This window comes from Cynocephalus volans, chromosome 12 (genome assembly GCF_027409185.1).
Source record: "Cynocephalus volans isolate mCynVol1 chromosome 12, mCynVol1.pri, whole genome shotgun sequence".
Lineage (NCBI taxonomy): Eukaryota > Metazoa > Chordata > Mammalia > Dermoptera > Cynocephalidae > Cynocephalus > Cynocephalus volans.
The window spans coordinates 56,130,412-56,142,960 of NC_084471.1; the positions used below are offsets into that span (position 1 = coordinate 56,130,412).

Genomic DNA, 12,549 nt, shown 5'->3' on the forward strand with positions numbered 1-12,549 from the left:
TCAAGATGGCAGAACAGACAGTCCCCAGTGCCACTCTCTCCCACAAATCAACCAACTTACAACTATTAAAAAGTAATGACAGCCAAACTGGGGCCTCTAGAGCTCAGGGGAAGAGGAGAGACCTATGGAGTTCATGAAGGTGGGAGAAGCCAGGATGACAGAAAGAAAGGATCCCTTCTACCATTTTGAATCCTGGCCTCTTCAAGGCTGGAGCTGCTGAGCACATGGAGCAGGAGCTGGCAAAAGCCGCAGCTGTGCCCTTCGTATGAAGTTGCTTGGAGGCGCAGGGGAGAAGAGGGTCTTGGTGGCCCTCACGCCAGCAAGACCACGAACAGGGTTCCGCGGACTCACACAGGAGCGAGGAGCCACAACAACCAAAAAAAGGAGCCACTCAGAGGCCGGTGAGTGATCACAAGGGACTGGCACACGGTCCATCCCAGGGGAAGTGTTTGGAGTGTGGGTGGTGGGTGAGACAGGCCCACTGGGGGAACACTGGGGCACAGCATAGACAGCTGACCTGCCCCCCAATCAGTGCAGGACCACTCAGTGGAGACTGGTCAGGAATACAGATCTGCAGGGAGTGCAGTTTGATGAAAAGACTCAGGTCCAGACCAGAGTTTCTACACAACCCAGGTGTAACAGATCTCATGAGACCAGGAAGTACCTACAAAGTCAGCCATTAAAACCTGAGCTGCACAAAAAGCCTTCCCCAGGGAATCAGCAGCAAAGCAGCTTTTTAGCTCAACCACAGGGCTCAAGTGCTGGTCCCCACAGGAAGTTCCCCATTTTAGAAGCAAGCAAAGGACAAAAATTAGTTCCAGTGCAGTTTAAGTAGAAGGAACAGTGAATAATCCAACACAGAACTTAAAGAAAAAAACAAAATACCCACTGACCAGAGACAAAGTTTGATAATAACTAGTAAAGGTCTCATTTTACCAAAGAACACCTATAACACCTAGAAGGACTGGAAGTCCTCTGGGCTACCAAGCCAGAAAGCGGGGAGGGCCTCAGCCATGGCCCCCGACACCCACAATTAGCCCAGTGATGACCACCAAGCCACTGAAGGAAACACACCAGTCTCCCAAGCCAGGGCAGTGGAGGGCCATGAGTTTCATTCACACCCCCCTGACATCTGCATTCAGTCCAGCATGACCAAGCCACCCTGGAAGCCCCCAGGAATAAGGTGGGGTGCTGTGGGCCTCAACCACGCCCCTCCTCCTTCCTCCTTCTCTCACCCTATTTCCTTCCCCCTTCCCCTCTCTCCCTCCCTCCCAACTGCCCCATAACAACATCTTAGAATATAAAAACAGATGGAGCCAGGGATCAACTCCTCCTCCCACATCCGGGCACACCGCTGCTGCCATGGGGCCCACCCAGTCCTGTGGCATGGATCTGGGGATCGATCCCTCCTCCCACAAGCAGGCAAGAAGCACACCAAAAACACCACTTCCATGTGGGGGACCTACCATGGCCACCAAAATGGCCACAGCTGCGGCAAAAGTGTCTAGATACCATAACCACTGTGCAGATAGCCCGCCAGCCACTTGAGTACACTGACACAAGGAGAGTCACCAGCAGAGACTAAAGAAAGGAAGAGGATGTTCCTCTCCACAAAGCCCATTACAGAGTGACAGAAGCATCTATGCTACAATAACAGTGGGGGACCTGAACACACCTCTCTCCGCACTGGACCTATCATCTAGGCAACAAATCAACAGAGTAACTGTTACTCTTTCAGAAGGAGAGAAGAAATCTAGGGTTATCAGAGGTGGGAGCGGGGAGGGAGAGGGGGATGGGGAGAGATTGGATAAGGGGCATAAAGAATAAGTATGATTTGTAATAATGTATATGCTAATAATATTGATTTGGTCAACATACATCAACGTTGAACCCCCAAAATATGTATAATCAATTATGATTCAATAAAAAAATGAACTGTTCTCATATACCAGAATTCAGGTCATGAATGACTGACAGAATATTTTTGTTGGGACAGTCCTGATTTAAGGAAGACTAGTTTGTGGTTAAATGAATATAACAGGTTTTTAAAATTTTGACAGTATTTCCAGTTCAGTAAATAATATCATCGTTTTCCCCTTCTAAAGATATGACTGGACTTGATTAGTAATGCTCAACTTTTCACAAAGATGGTGAATGTTATCTCAAAACCTATTGGAAACTGGTTTTATATCAAGATTTATGTAACTGATTACATGAATAAATTTAAATACTGGGGAAATTCCTTCACTGTCTCAGAACCAAGCAAGGCTCACCTGTGTTTTTATTTGTGTTCATTAGACTGTTAAAGGCAAGAGCTGAAGATAAAGTAGCAATGTCTACTTTATATTTTTGGTCTTAACTAAGCCAATCTAGTTAGAATTCCCTGTACCTAAAATGCTGCCTTTTACTTATTTGGTGTGGTTTTATGCATGGTTTATGTATAATATCAAATAAAGAATATTTAATGCTTCTCACATTTTACAGATGATAGACGAGGTCAAATGCTTTTTTTTTTTTTTTTTTAAAAAGATGACCGGTAAGGGGATCTTAACCCCTGACTTGGTGTTGTCAGCACCACACTCAGCCAGTGAGCGAACCAGCCATCCGTATATGGGATCCGAACCTGGGGCCTTGGTGCTATCAGCACCGCACTCTCCCGAGTGAGCCACAGCCGGCCCGAGGTCAAATGCTTTTAAAAGTCTGAGTTACAAGATATAATACCAATTTAAAGTTAACTTTTGAATTTTTTTTTCTCTTTGTTACAGGGTTTTGCATTTTTTATTAATTTTCTCATCAAAATTACATTTGAAAGATCACGGAAATGGCTATGCGTAATTAACAATGCACTGTGAGTTTTATAACATGTTTAAAAGTGAAATGTGTCACAGCAGTACAAAGGACAGGAAGAGGGAAAAGGAAGTATGCTGCTGTAATGTTCTTACACTGTACTTAAAGTGGTATAATGTTATCTGGAAATAGACTATGATGAGTTGAAGATGTTTAATATAAACTCTATACTTTTGAATTCCTTACTAAGTCAAGCTCAGTTATAATTTAGGATTGTCTTTAAACAGGTATTCCAAAACACATAAAACTGTATAACTACTGTGTATGTGTGATTGATAATGGTGCTTTTGCCAATTCGTTAGAAGGATTAAAGTAAAGGTGATGTACACAAATTTGTAAATTATGTGATTATAAGACTTAAAGACAATTAAAAACAAAATCACAGATCACAAGAAAAAAATTCATAGTGCTGAAAAGTTAGTGATTATATGCATTATAAAAGGATTTGTTTACTCCAATATTTTTCCAGCTTCCTTCCAAGAGAAACTTTAATTATCTTCAATTTCTTCATTTTAAATTATTTTAATTACTTTTAATTTCATCCTCTAATATCGAGTCTGACACAAAATCCTTTTGGTTCTTGAAATGGCTTTGGGATTCGTCCTTTTATTCTATTCCCAATTCCACTACCAGGTTCTGATTACCTCATGCAAGGATACAGACTTTTAAACCTGGGTTCCTTGTTAAGAATCTCATTTTACTCCAATCTGCCTTGTAGGATGCTGTTTTAGTGGGTGCACGAACCCTTAGTAGAGCATGATTATCTTAGTAGAGATGATTATCAGTGGGTTCCCCTCCATACTACACATCTGCCTCCCCAACAAGCCTCCTACCCCAAATCACTGCCACTTGAACTTCTATTCTGCTAGGGAATCACTCACTACCATAGGGGTTACTGGGTTGGGGAAGGAATCAAAAGGCACAATGCTAAACTAATCTTCCCCAGTTCCTTTTCAACCAAACTCCTGTTTTTCTCTGCTCCTTAACACATAACCTCTCCCCCATCTGATACAAGCTATACCTTAAATAATCACAAAAATCATTAAAAACAATTTCTTTAGACAAAAAAGTCAAATCACAAAAATCACTGAAAAATGTCTTTAGACAAAAGAATTAAAATCACCAAATTGCACATTTTAGTATAAGTGCACTTCTCAGAAGAGAATTTATACAATGATAAAAAGCCTTCCAAGGTTTCTCTGTACCAACCTTATGTCTTCCACGAAAGACATTTGCAGTAGCTCCTTGGCCTAAAATATCAGATAAAAGCCACAAATGATTAGAAGTGCTCTGCATCTCGGCTTTGTCAGGTGATCCTCTTGTGATACTAAGAGAAAAGAAAAGATATGCATGTGTTTTAAGAGAATTATATAGTTAAGAAACAAATGTTAGCTATTTTTAGGTCTCAAGTAAGATCACCCATTATTTACTGCTAAACTGAAATACATAAATAGTCCAATGTAAAAATCTAAGTTTCTAGCAATATTAAAGGCTAAAATGCTGTGTGGGCTCTGAAAAAAAACAGTAAGCAAGCTGGCCGGTTAGCTCAGTTGGTTAGAGCACAGCCATATTATAGCACACCAAGGTCATGGGTTCAGATCCCCATGGTGGCCAGCTGCAGGAAAAAAAAAATAACCAATGATATCTTTTATATTCAGTTTAATTCACTTATCACAGGGCTGAAAGAAACATGTACTTCTCTTCTAATTTTACCTTTGTCAATGAGAGTGACATTGGCTACTGACCTCCTTCAAATGTTCTGAAAAATTAATCAATGATAAATTATATTTTTAACTGTTTTAAAATAAAAAAAGTAATAATGCAAAATATAACAGAAATATAGATAAAATTACATTGTTTCCTTCAAGGGCAGGGCAACACTAATGAAAACAACTGTTGCCACTGTGTAACATTTCCATAACCTAAAATTTCACCTACACAGAGTATGACAATCATAAATGGAAAGACGCAAAAATTATTATTCCTGAGAAGTTATTAACTTTTCTGAAACTAATCTAAGGATAGTTTCTCCAGCCTCCAAATATATCGACATACACAAAGTATATATTGCTAAGTAAAAAAAAAATAGGCATCACCTCTAGCCTTGTTCTTAATACTGAAAAGTTAGGGAGCTATAAAAATATTTAAAATATTTGAACTCCACGTTGGAATAAAAATGAGGTATGCTAACATAGCATAAACCCTAGATCTACCATGCCCCCTCTCCAAATCTGCTATAACATGACATCAAAACACAGATCTTAATATCCCCTCATATTAAGTTAGAACAAAAAGCAGTATGCTGGAGTATTTTGTGAGGGTTAGGAACACATAAAATGGCCAGGGATCTAAATTTCACCAATCTCTGGCATACTAGAATATATTCACATAATTTTACCATCCATCTAATTCAAGTAAGGAATTTTATATACAGCAACTTATTGGAAATAAGCAATAAAAATAAGATTCTCCTTTCACAAGTAAGGAATACACATTTGTCAGTTAACGCATTCCATTCAAGAGCTAATAATAAACTAAAATATCTAATGAAAATCTTCCCTAATTACTGTAACTCTGCTGTTTCAGATAACTGTAAAAGGCAAATAGTATCATTAATTACCTATATGTACCTAGGGGATACTAGAAAACACATTTATTGGTTAAGATATCTGCTGTCTATATAAAGACATAAAAATATGGTTTCACAACGGTGATCAGGGGAAATATCTTCTAAAACTCTCTTCCGAATAACCCCACAATAACAACATGCTAGAACATGACTCAGCATACCCATAAGGTGCTTGCTATATAAATTTTCCCAAGATTTTTTTTCCATTTTTTGTTTTTTGTTTTTTTCAAAATTTTGACAAAAGTATAAGCAGGCACTCCACAAGTATGTTACTGGTAATGCTGTTTTAAGTCTACTTCCTTTTACTATCCAAAACGAAAGTTACCATTTGTCCAAGGATGAAAACAGGTCTGGTGACCTGGCCCATGGACAAATTTCCAGGATTTCCAACCTCTACCATTAAGTGAATCCTTTATTAAACAGACATTATATTAGGAGTTCCATAATGAAAAAGGTCGGACTTCGGTTATACAGTTGTCAATTATTGGGGAGAACTTGTTTTGAAGCCACTTACTAAAAAAAAACCTGGGAAATGGATTAGAAAATAAACCCATGAGCCAGGTCCAAGAGCAAGGAAACGTTTGGGAATTTGTATTTTATATGTGTATATTAAAAATATCTGCTTTCAGCTTCCGGTGAGTCAGCCTCTACTGTTAACATCATTGAAACCCTAATGAAACATCTCTTTTTAATTGTCTGAAAAAATCAATCTATTTAACTGCCAATCACTTTCAACGCTCGGAAAGGGGTAGAAGGCGGAGAGTCCGACTCCAAGGGAAAAAGACACCCCTTCTTCCCCGGGGCAGCCAGGGCCCAGACCCGGTAACGGAGTCGTCCTCTTCATGCCCAACACTGCCGGACCGGGGAGGGCCCGGGGCGAGGAGTGGAGATGGAGGGGACTGGGCCCGCGCGACCATTCCACTGGCTTCCGACGCCCCAGACACCCGGGAGGCGGTGTCCGCGCAGCCAGGGTCCGGCGAGGGCTCGGCCTCCGCTTGTGCGGGGCTTCCCGGGTCCCCTGCCCCGCCCCCGCTCTGACTCAGCATCCCAGCCACCCACAGGGGGCGGGAGCGCGCTGTGCGGGGCCCGGCCTCACGTGCGCCGGACAGCCTCGGCCCCTCCGTACGTCCCCCGCACTTACCCAGCCGGGTCTCCTCCGCGCCACCGCCAGCGGGTTCCCGCGGCCTTCTCGCGCCCCGGGACACTTCCGGCTTCGCGAGCCCCGGCCAGGGGTCACGTGACCGACGGCCGGCGCGCGAGGGTGCGCGTGCGCGCACGCCTACCGGCCCATCTGGCCGCCGCCGCCGCCTTCATGTCACTGCTCTTGTTGAAAGCTCCCCAGACCGCTGTAGCGAGGGGCGTGGACGGTAGGGTGCTGAAGACCCACCCTGTCCACACCTTCTGCCTTTCTCCACCCCTTACTCTAAGGGTGAAGCCTAGGAGCCCTGCGCAGTGAACACAGTAATTCAGATTGCCGCACCTACAAGTCCCGCTCTGTCCCAGAGCGCAGAGTGTGGGGAAGTCGGGTACTGAGCTAGTGATTACAAACATTTAAATGACAGGTGGGCAGCATGCTGGACACATGAGGGGCGCTCACTGGAGAATAACATAGGCTGGAGGGAGAGATTTGTATCTATTTCAAGGATCACTTTGGCTGCAGTGGAGCCAGATTATCGTCTCACAATAATTCAGACGTGAATTCTCCACAGGAATTGACAAGAGCCAGGTACTTATAAGCAGGCACTCAAGTATGTTACTGATAAATATGTTCACTTAATTCCCTCTTTCAACTGTATTTTGGAATGGCAATATCGGAGAACTTAAGTACTAAACTTAAGAACTTAAGAACTAGTATAATGTTGAGTATACTAATTATTCTGATTTGAGCAACACTTATTGTACACAAGTAATGATATTCAACTCTGTACCCCACAGAAATGTACAATCAACTATGTTACAATAAAAAAATTAAAAAGGAATTTAAGAACTAAAGCTTAACTACTAAAATCAGGTCCTGCAAAATTCGTGCAGCCAAGATCCCTAGAGAGAGGTCCCTTCTGCCCACTGACAGCACCGCAGCCTTTGCCAACATGGGCAGGGTACAGAGACTTTTGCTGATCTAGGGCTAAATTTCTGAGTGGAGGGGCAGAGTAAAGGGGTTCTTTCCAGAGGGGTACTACAGCAAGCAGCAATGAATAGGAAACCATGGAAGAGTGGTTAAGAACAGGCTTTTGAATTAAACAGACCTGAGGTTGCAGTCCCAGCTCTCCCTGCCTATTACTGACTTTAAGCAAGTTTCTTACCTCTTTGGAGAGAATGAAAGCCCACTCTAATGAGTTCTTACACAGGAAGTTACTTTATTCAAATTTTAAACGTTTAAGTGATGGAGTCATTCTAACATCTATTCACTGCTAACAATTTAACCAGTTTCAGCTCATTAATGACAAGAGTGAAGACCTGTCAAAGTTCCTGCCATCAGTAAAACGCACAGCTCAAAGCTGTAGGAGAAAATGTGACTGAGCCATAGGCCTTGATTCATGTTTACCACATAATAAATGATGCACATTAGAATACCACATAGCATTTCCTCAAAGGTCAAGCAACTTGTGAATGAATTAATATTAGCATCAAGATTCAATTAAACTGTCAGACACAAGACTAGATCAGGCATCATAAAATCCTGCAATTCCATAGTCAAGTCACACAAATCCTATTCTTTAGCCTCAATTATCTCATCTGTAAAAGGTGAGATTTACCCTTGAGACAATTATTTGGGTGCTTGCTTTTGGAAATAATATAACTCATGATGGAACAGAGTTTCCTAATTGTGATGGTGCTCTGAGCAACTTCAAAGAATGATAGGAATTACTATACATGATTATAGTATAGTATATATATACATGAAGAGTTTAATTTCTATTACTCTTAGTTTCCATGTCCTGATTTCACTTAGCTCTAAACACATGTGAATCTTCTGAAGGGCTTTTCTTTTCTTTTCTTCATATAAAGATGACCAGTAAGGGGATCTTAACTTGGTGTTGTCAGCACCACACTCTCCCGAGTGAGCAATGGGCTGGCCCCTGAAGGGCTTTTAAACAGCTAGGAAAAAGGAGTTGTTACCTTTCCATATATGGAATAGTACAATAATACAAGCTAATATCCAGCCTTTATATATAAGCTCTTTTCATGTTTAACTCATTGAAATCTTAATGAGTTATGAGGTAGCTATCATTTCCCCCAATTTACAGATAGGGAAACTGAAGCAGGAAGAAGTTATTTAACTTGAACAAGGTTCTAAAACCAGTTACTAACAGAACTGGTATCTGAATCTACTTAATCTGGGCTTAGAAGCTGTGCTGCGTAAGCTCTTAACCGTTATGCTGTGTTACTCATTAGTATACTTTGGACAATTACTACTATTGCAATAGATACAATTCTCTCGCCCGTAGTACAGGGGAGCCTATCAAAGAAACACCCAGCTTTCACTTTGTCTATTTTTAAAACATTTTAATTGAAGTATAATATACATTCCAGTGACCTATTTTTATATTTGTCAATTTAGTTTAGTGCCTTTATTCCATGATATAAGGAAAATGTTTAAAATCTCTTCTGGAATTAAACCCAGAATAAGATTCACATGTACAATTTAGAATACAATTTTAGGGAGTTTATAGGCCATTGAAGCCTATCCATGAAACCCCTAGAAGGCGCACTGGTCAAAGGTTAAAAACAAACACACACACAAAACCCTCTCACCAAAAATCTTAATTGGGCTTTTAGAATTTAAACTTAAATATCTGTACTAATTCTGCTGCTCAGTTTTGTTCTTCTTCTTAATTTTCCAGTGCTACTACTGATACTATTATTTTTCCTCTTGCTTTCCCCAGTAGTCATGAATACAAATGGAGGAAGGTAGGGGAAAGTACTTCTAGTAATTAAGTGGTTAGCTATTATTTACAAACATGAACACAGAGATATGCCATGCTTTAAGTATATCCAATAAAAGAGAAAAAAAAATTGAGATTTTTTAATCCTAACAACAGATTCACACAGGCTTTTTCTAGTATCTATATTTTTTATCCACCTGAGAACCTTCCCCTCTTTTCAATGCTGGCCTTAGCAGCCCCTAATCAGATGTGCAAAGAACTCTGTTTTCTTTTTATTTTTTATTGAAGCATAATTAATTATACATGTTTTGGGGGTACAGTGTTGACTACCATCACCTGTGTACAACATGTGATGATGGTCCAATCAATATTATTAGCTCTAGTACATTTTTAAAAGACTTTTATTTAATAGAACTAAGTTGCATGTAACCTTTTAGGAGCATAATTAGAAGAAATAAAGCATCCACATACTCGTATTTGCAAACCTTTAAATGGGAAATAATCAGGGAAAGATTAAGACAACTAAATAAGGCTAAAGTGTTTACAATAATTCCAGAAAAGACTTGGTATATTTCACTACGTAAATTTATTTTTTTATAAAAAAGGCATAACACTGGCACCTACGTTTAAATCCATTAATTTATGAAACCATTCTCTTTTGTAGAATACACACTGGCATTGAAACAGTTTAGAGAAATATAACGGCTATCTACAAAAAATTAGTTTTGATTGTTGTATTCCCCCCATACTTTATATGTATGAACACATAAAAGAACATTAAAATTTTCAAACATTTTATATTCAGCAATTTTTTAAAAAAGTACACCATTTCCCATTGCTATGGTCTTTACAAAGGACTTAAAATTTCAACAAAAAAAACAAACCAAAACACTAAGGTGCTAGGATAACTCTGCTGTCTTTTAACAGCATTTTTATATAGAACAATTTGAGCTGACATGTAAGCAACTTCTCTTGTTGTCACATACCTGTGACAATTAGGGAAAGTTACACCCATTTTACAGAAAAATCCCAATACATATACTGCAATAAGCTCAAAACAATGTTAAAAGACCAGTGAGAATGGCACACAAGGATCGCTTCTTTATAAATTATTAACTGGAATTCCTGATCACGAAGTAGGTACAGGGAAATCCAGTCCTTAGGGCTTTGCTCTCTGGAAGAACACCTGTGAATAAAATATTAGGACAATTAATACTAATGTCAGAAGATACCACTTTTTTCACCTAAAACACTTCACATATTTCATAAATCCACACATAATCCAAGATAAGAACTTTTTCACCTGGAGAATTTGATAAAGTCTACATATAACTATGCTGACATCACCCAACTGGAAAAGTACTGAAAATAAGGTATTACCTCTAATGCTATGAGATTCAAGTGGTCAGAAGAAAGCAAGCTCATGACACCTTTTTAATGACTGGCACTACTGTCAAAATTGACACTTGGAAATTAAATTTCGAGGAAGAAACAAGTCAAAGCTAAAGACAGCACTCCTAATCCCTTAAGGAATTTACTATTTATCTAAAGATTCGAAAGTGCTTCCCAGGGGCTAGCCAGTTAGCTCAGTTGGTTAGAGTGTGGTGCTGATAACTAATAGCACTTAAGTCAAGGGTTTGATCCCCGAACCAGCCAGCTGCCAAATAAATAAATAAAATGATAAAATAAATGTTTTTTTAAAAGTACTTCCCATTCAATATTTGAGACTAATAGAGAAGAGGCTAGAGGCTGTGCTAGACACTGGACCAGTATTACATATTACCATTCACATTTAGGTATATGTTAAGTGAGCACTAGAAATAATAAATGGTAGGCAGTAAGCTCTTTACAGACAGGACCGTATTTATCGTTGTATCACCAGCACCTAACAGATCAGATATTCATCTAAAAAATAGTCTATTGGCTAAATGCAGAGAAAAAAATGATCACCATATGAACAAAAGAAAGCCATGCTTAAAATAAGCCTAGTAGAATGGGTAGAATTCATAAAGGAGGAGGGTTGCTAATAAGGCAGTATTATTAAAGAACAGAAAGAATAGCAAAAACCATTCCTGAAAGAGAAACCAGAAAGGTGGTCTGAGATCCGAATATGGAAAAAAAATTAAATGCCAAACCAAGAAACATGAGCTTATTTTTAGTAAACTATTATGTAGGAAGGTAATGAGGAAGGGGAATGAATTTCAAAGGACTGTTTGATGTTTTCAAACAGATCACCTTGGCTAGAACAAGTGAAGGAAGTGAGATAATATAAACCTACACCCAAGTAGCAGCAGTGGAGATCCAAAGGAAGAGGGAGCATGAAGGAGGAGAGAATCAGCAAGATCTGGGAATCAGATATGAAGGCAGGAATAGACAAAAAGGAATGAATTTCATTTTTTTCAACTAGAAGTATAATGCCATCACTAAGATGAGAATACCATCACTGAAGAAAAGTTGGGCTTAAGTGCTGTGTAGATGAATACATTCATGTGAAGCACAAGCCTTCACAATGTTCCTAGATCTACAGGTACACATACCTCTAATAGTTTAAGGTTTTTTAAGTCCTTTAATCCAGTTTGATCGATCAGTTATTTAACTGAAGTTACTTACATAGGCATTTTTCTTTTATGGGGAAGTGGGGGAGGGAAGGTTCCCAATGAGAAAAAATAATTCTCAATAGTCTTCCACACATACTCTTTGAGATGTTTAAGCTGACAAACTACAACTAGGAAAAAAACTGACAAGGGAAGATATTAGAACCACAGTCAAAGGATGGCACACTTAATTATTTTCTTAGCAAAGCCCTTTGACTTAGCAATTCTGTTAAATGTCTTGGGCAAAAGAATCAGGTAGCAATTCACTGTTGCCTGTTACCAAGAAATTTAATACAGTGCTTTGCCTTCAAATCTGTTGAATTAAGATAATGAATAAAAATAAAAAATAGTTCCTCACCCTGTCACACTACTTCTAGACTACGAGCACCTTGTGGGCAGGGAAAATCACTTGTAGTGGTATTTGCAGCAGTTACCATAGTAGCTAGTACATAAAAAGCAGTCATGAAGTGTGAAATGACTGACTACCTACGTGAGAGCAAATAGGTTTATCTCATGGAATTAACTGTAACTATGAATACCAAATAAACACTTAGCACTTCTTGTCAACTTATAGGTTTTTAAAAAATCAATG

At 39.4% G+C, this 12,549-nt stretch overlaps 2 protein-coding genes across 4 annotated transcripts in view; both read right to left on the reverse strand.

Annotated features, from left to right (window-relative positions):
* The window catches only part of TBK1 (TANK binding kinase 1), a 40,503-nt gene extending 33,810 nt beyond the window's left edge, over positions 1-6,693 (reverse strand). For both annotated transcript variants that reach the window (XR_010021337.1, XM_063075107.1), the window contains exons 1-2: positions 6,618-6,693; positions 4,057-4,174 (exon numbers count right to left, since the gene is read on the reverse strand). Coding sequence is in view for 1 of the 2 variants with exons in the window: in XM_063075107.1 (XP_062931177.1) it covers positions 4,057-4,143 (87 nt within the window). In the remaining variant the exon portion in view is untranslated. The remainder of the gene's footprint in view (positions 1-4,056; positions 4,175-6,617) is intronic.
* Positions 6,694-9,627: 2,934 nt separating this feature from the next.
* XPOT (exportin for tRNA) overlaps positions 9,628-12,549 on the reverse strand; it is a 38,511-nt gene continuing 35,589 nt past the window's right edge. For both annotated transcript variants that reach the window (XM_063075571.1, XM_063075572.1), the window contains one exon: positions 9,628-10,549. In XM_063075571.1, the coding sequence (XP_062931641.1) occupies positions 10,523-10,549 (27 nt within the window). In that variant the 3' untranslated portion in view covers positions 9,628-10,522. The remainder of the gene's footprint in view (positions 10,550-12,549) is intronic.